This window comes from Pteropus vampyrus, unplaced genomic scaffold (assembly GCF_000151845.1).
Source record: "Pteropus vampyrus isolate Shadow unplaced genomic scaffold, Pvam_2.0 Scaffold100, whole genome shotgun sequence".
Classification (NCBI taxonomy): domain Eukaryota; kingdom Metazoa; phylum Chordata; class Mammalia; order Chiroptera; family Pteropodidae; genus Pteropus; species Pteropus vampyrus.
In genome coordinates this window covers 1,693,608-1,699,347 of record NW_011888881.1, presented here as the reverse complement: position 1 = coordinate 1,699,347, position 5,740 = coordinate 1,693,608, and the positions used below count along the sequence as shown (strand labels likewise).

The window sequence follows — 5,740 nt, the reverse complement described above, 5'->3', positions numbered from 1 at the left end:
GGCGTTATCTGAGGACCTTACTGACCTCCCTTCTGTGCCCTCCTCGTCTCTGCCTTGCCTTCTTGGTGACCTCGCTCAATCCCAGGGCTGTCACCTCTTCCCAAGGAGCCAGACCCCTGACTTGCCTTCCAAGCCCTTGGTTTTCTCCTGACTACGGAACGTCCCATTCGGTGTTTTCTCAGAGTCACGAGCTCAAACCGCGTATTGCACAGAACGGTGTCACCCTCGCCAGCTTCCCGCGTCCACCCAGGACCGCTGACTCCGCTTTCATCCACACACGCGTCACGTCAATGAGTAAGTCCCGGACTGTCATTCACACCTGCTCAGGTTCCCTCTATCACCTGCCTCGGCCACTCCCAAGGTCACCAGGTCCACTTCCCTAGGCTTATTCCAGGTTAGCCCTCGGCCTGGACACTTCCAAAGGCTCGCCACAGAACAGGGTCCTGACCCACGAGGCACCCAGAGCTCTCTAGATCATGGCCGCAACCTCCTTTACCAAGCTCTTTCCGACCATTTCTCTTCAACACATGCTATGTGCCCTGACCAAGGAGAAGTGCTTGCTGACCTGTGTGCCACGATGCGCTGGTTCAACCTGCTCCATCTGCCTGAGAATGTCCCCTTGTTTCTATGCCACAAACCCGCCCAGGCTTCAAGGCTCGGCGGGAACACCGCCTCCTCTGAATAACCCCGGTCCTTACGAAGCGGGATCAACGAGCCTCCCTCGTGTCTCGGGAGAAGACCCTTCTTATGGTTTTATTTCCACACACGGCTTCATCGCACCTTATTTTCCTGATAGATTATAAACCCCTTGTGGATACAGCCCCCGTGCAAATCACCCGTGCATTCCTCACAGCGCCCAGCGAAGGCCTCGCACACGGCGGGGGTCGGTAAGTACTTAAGAGAGCGAATCCATCAACCGGTTCTCAGACTGCTACAGCGAGTGGACCCCAAGACGCGACCGAGCTGCACATCGCATCGTTTCCGATAAACACTCACGACGCTGACCCGCTCGGGACGCGTGAGCCGTGGCCTGAGCAGCTGTTCGTCCTCTGCTTGCGGTCAGGCACGATAAATTCGGGGTTTCTTCTTTACCTATGGCTTTCTTTGTTGCCTTAAGCAATTATTCTGATGAGTCGCACTGACGCTTTCAGGCAACGGGTAAAATGTGATTTCGGACTAACAAAAAAATTCCTTAGGTCTGTAAACATTTATAATTTCTAAACGTTCTGGGGCTGGGATTAGGCAGCACGGGACGAAAAAGGACGATAACAGTATCTTTTTTTTTTAAGAAGCGAATGATTTTGTTGAATAAACATTACCGGGGAGCAGGAAGAGGAAAACACAGGCTGCTGGGGGCCTGGGGGTTCTCCCACCCGGGGACTGAGTCCCTGCCGCGGACCGGCCCTCACCCCACTCCCCGCCGTCAAGCTTCCCCTCCCTGCATGACCGGTCCCCATCGGCACACACAGCACTGCGATCGCCCAGCGGAAGGAACCTTCCAGCAGAGCCCAGCCCCCCGCGCTCGTCCCCAGGCTTCTCCCGATTCTCCGTGCGACGTCACAGGAAATCTGCTCGGGAGACCGTCTGTGTTTACCCCCGACCCCAGCCCATCTCCTCCCCTTCCCGCTGAACCCGGCCTGCTCCCCAACTTGCTAAGTACACCCCAACACAGGTCTTTCCCTCTGCTGTTCCCTCCGCCTCTGAGACTCGTCCTGCATATCCACCCGCTGGCTTCCTCACGCCGCTCAGCTCAGGTCTCTGCACTGATAATCCACCCAAAACAATCCCCCCGGGCCCAGCCCAGGGGCCCCCGGCCGTCTCGCAGGAGGGGCGAGGGCATGCTGGGATGAGGTCAGCGAGACAGAAGGATGAAGAGCGCTGCTTCCTAAGGGGCACGTACGCCCCAGCTAAGCATTCACCCCGACTCTCTCCCCAGAAAGCCTGGGGCTCCATCAGCGCAGGACACTGCATCCAAACGGTGCCCCGTGAGGCACACTCGGTCCCCGCCACCTGCGGCGGTGGTTACCTGGAGTATCTCGATGATCTTCAGCTTGGTGTCCATGACCATGATGTCCTCCTTCTCCGGCTCGGCCTGCTTCACGGTGCCCTCGGGGGCGGCGGCCATGGGGGCCACGGGCAGGAAGGCCCCTCCCCGCAGCACCACCTGGGTCATCAGTTCTCCGACCCCGTGGATGGACCGCATCACATTGCTGCCTAGAGGGGCCAGGACAGACCTCGGTGTGACGGTGTCCCTACAGCGTGCCGGGGCACCAGCAAGGGGCGCGGGCTTCTCAAATTATTTAACATGTCCCTGTTCTGATACGTTCTCGGGACCCTAGGAACCTGGAAAAGTTACTGCTCCTCAGAAACCCGGGGCTTCAGGGAGCAGTGGAAACTGTGTGGGTTTTGAAATCCCCAAAGGAGCGTTTTTTGTGTATTAATTCGCCTGCCAAATTTTACTGGTCACCTACAGCTAGGGGCGCGGGAGTTAACAGGGCACAGAGCCGGTGCTGCTGCCAGCAGCCGCTGGGCTGGGTGCACGGTACCACCCGAGGCTCAGTCTCTTCGTCTGTCGAATGAGGAGGAAGGTGCTCTATGTCGGGATTGCACGGGGAAGTGACTGAGCACGGCCCTAACAGAGCGGGCGGCACGTGACCGCAGTTCTCTGTTCTGGCTGCAGAGTTCCCTTAAACGGTAACCCACATGTAACCCCCTAACATGAGCCTACGCTGACCTAACACGGAGGGAAAAATAAACATGACCGGCAGCTTTTCCCATCACAGACTGAAAACAGACTGACTACCCAGACGCAAGCCTGGATCTGGCGTCATCCTACAGTTATACAATCACTGACGGCTTCGGGACACCTCGACGGCAATGACAGGACACGTGTTTTTAAAAACTAAGCATTCAAGCTGCTAGGTAACTTTCAGCTGGTTCAGGGAAGCATACGCACGGACCCGTATTTAAATATAAAGGAAATACAGCAAGGCTTTAAGAGTCCTTGACCCTAAGCCCCCCGGGTCGACGGGCATCCACTTTCAGCTTTTGTTTATATCCGAAGTGTTCACCGTGAAAAGTTGAGAAGAAAGGACCAGGACAGGACAGGACAGGACAGGACATGCCACGGTAAAGAGCGGTGACAGGGGAGGCCGGGGGGCACGTCCCAGGCGGGTGGCCGAGACCTCCCTCAGCTTCTCCACCGGGTCCTTACCCTTATTCTCGTCTCCCTTGGCCATCTTGGTGATGGGGAAGATTGTCGTCACGTGCACACAGTCCAATATGGCCAGGAGGATTTTGGTTAATCGTAGAAGGTCAGAGAAGTTGTAGAAACCAAAGTATATGAGATTCCTAGCTAAATTCACAACCTATTGTATTTTAAAAGAGAGGAAGATAATATTAAATAAGCTGTGACCTTCAATTCCATTTTACGTTGACTAGTTTAGACAACGACCGATTCCGACCTTAATGGTAAGAGAAGGTGTCTGTTTAGCTTACAGTTTCTGATGAACTTCATTTTGTTTCATAAGGAGCAGAAATAAGAAATGAAAACCTGCAAAGCTCCTAATCTGCTTTGATGACTCGTTAACAAATTAACTAGTTAATTTCTTTTTATTACAAAACCAGAGCATCGTGACAAAAATCACCACACGCTAACCTACTCTCTATCGAACCCCTAGAAAAACGACCAAGGAAAAGCAGAGAAAACACATCGATCATCTCCTCGGGCATCACCTCGAACGTAAGCTTATTCTTCTCCTTGTCAGAGAAGGGGAACCTCTGGCAAACCACGTCTCTCAAGTACTCCTCCACGAAGCCCATGGTCTGCGCGAACCTCTGCTTCATCTCATCTTTGGAAGCTCCGCTGCTGTCATAGCTGAAAGGGAAGGAGGGAGCAAGGGTGTCGGATTTCCGCGTCGTCCCCGGAAGGCCGTCCCCAGTCGTCCCCGGAAGGCCGTCCCCAGCTGCCGGGGCTCAAAATTCACACCCCCCCATACTCACCCCTGCTTTATTTTTCCCTCCCTTCCCAGCTCACATCGCCAAGATACACATCTTAGTCATTTGTCTTGTTTATTCTCTGTCCTTCTCCCTGAACGTACAGATAACATTCTAGTCTGTTCACTGACATTTTCCTTGAGCCTAGAGCCCAGGAGACAGAAATAACTGAATAAAACAGATAAACGACATCTAAAAAATATAATCAAGCCACTGTTTTATACCTTTTAAAAAACAGTCTTTGCCACCCACTTTACGTTAAGCTTAAACAGACAAAAAAACCTTCGTCTTTCGTCTATGCCGGGACTAGACTTAATGTGACCACCAGCGGCGAGTCTGCGGCTGCACGGAACAGGATCAGTGGGAGGGTGTAAGGGGCCCAGACGGGGACACGAAGGAGCAGAAGGCGCAGGCTCACTCGTCGATGGCGATCTCGGAGGGGATCTCGGACCAGAGGCGGGCGTACTTCACGGGGGTGACTTGCTCCTGGGGGTCTCGGTCCACGTGCATGTGAAGCATGAGCCGGCAGAAGGATGCCCTGAGGTCGTAGGGCAGGTTCTCGTCCGACATGCAGCGTAGAATGAGATCCACGTCCAGCTGGCCCGATATCTCGTTGATGGCCAGGTACTGGCGGTCCAGACACATCCTAGCAAAGAGGTTCAGCTGGTACCTGGAGAAAAGGAGGTACGTGAAGGTCGCGCTCCCACATCGCCGAGGACGAGGGAACGTGCAGCAGGTGAGTCCAGGGGACCCCAGCGTTTGCGGCGGAGACGTCTGGCCGCCTGAATTTATATCGACTGTTGTGTTACACAGCTGACTGCTTTCACTCGTCAGACTCCAGCTTTTGATTCTCTTTCACGCTCACGAGGTTATTTAACAAAAATGGAAACACAGTGCGGTGTTCAGAGCCAGCAAAGACAAACAGAATCAGAGGTCCTCATGTCCAGCCGGTGGGCGTGCCCACCAAGCTATCCAATCCGCGGTTGCCGAATAAAGTGTAAAGCACGCACACCCTCTGATCTCACAATTCCTCTCCTGGTGAGGAATGGAAAGTGTCCCACGTCTGCACAAATGTGAACGAGGACGTCCCCCGACACGAAGAACTACAGCCGCGGCATACAATGACTATCGAAGAGCGAAGAGAACGTGGCACGATGAATAAAACAGAACACCAGCCAACGGTCACCAACAGAAGCGGCAAACCAAGCGCCACGAACACGAAGGCGTTTCAGAAACAATTCCGAGTGAACAAGGGAGGTTTCAGAGCAGGACTCAGAGTGTGGTCCCATTTACAGAAAAGTTTAAGGACAGACACGGTCCAGATTGTGCACGAATGCGATCCGCTGTCGTAACACACGAGCACACGGGGCTGTGGACGGATACGCGGCACGTGCACGCACGGAGCGAGAACAGACTTCAGGAGGGAAAAGGGCACCGCGACGGTGAAGCCCTATTCGTTTTCCTCAAAAAACGCGGTAAACGGTTTCCCATCTTTCCTTCCCCTTCCCTCCCCGGGAGGCGGCAGGGCCAGCGAGGTCACCTTCGGAGGTGGAGAGAGAGCAAACAGGTGAGCGCGCGGGCCTAGCGCCCTCCAGGCTTCCCACCGTCAGCGCGAGGAGCTGGGACGGTGGAGACGGTGACATCCAGAACCCCGCGGTGCCGGAAAGGAAGCCCAAGCACTGACGTGAATGCACGGATTCTGCGTGTGTAGAGATGGATACAGAAGCAGACGTGTGTGTGCGGA

The 5,740-nt window shown here is 54.6% G+C and overlaps 1 protein-coding gene across 1 annotated transcript in view; it reads right to left on the bottom strand.

The window, feature by feature from the left end:
- Positions 1–5,740, bottom strand: part of ITPR1 (inositol 1,4,5-trisphosphate receptor type 1) — a 197,026-nt gene that overhangs the window by 152,562 nt on the left and 38,724 nt on the right. The window contains exons 17-20 of the mRNA XM_023533300.1: positions 4,415–4,848; positions 3,736–3,877; positions 3,215–3,368; positions 1,978–2,214 (exon numbers count right to left, since the gene is read on the bottom strand). Of these exons, the coding sequence (XP_023389068.1) occupies positions 1,978–2,214; positions 3,215–3,368; positions 3,736–3,877; positions 4,415–4,848 (967 nt within the window). The remainder of the gene's footprint in view (positions 1–1,977; positions 2,215–3,214; positions 3,369–3,735; positions 3,878–4,414; positions 4,849–5,740) is intronic.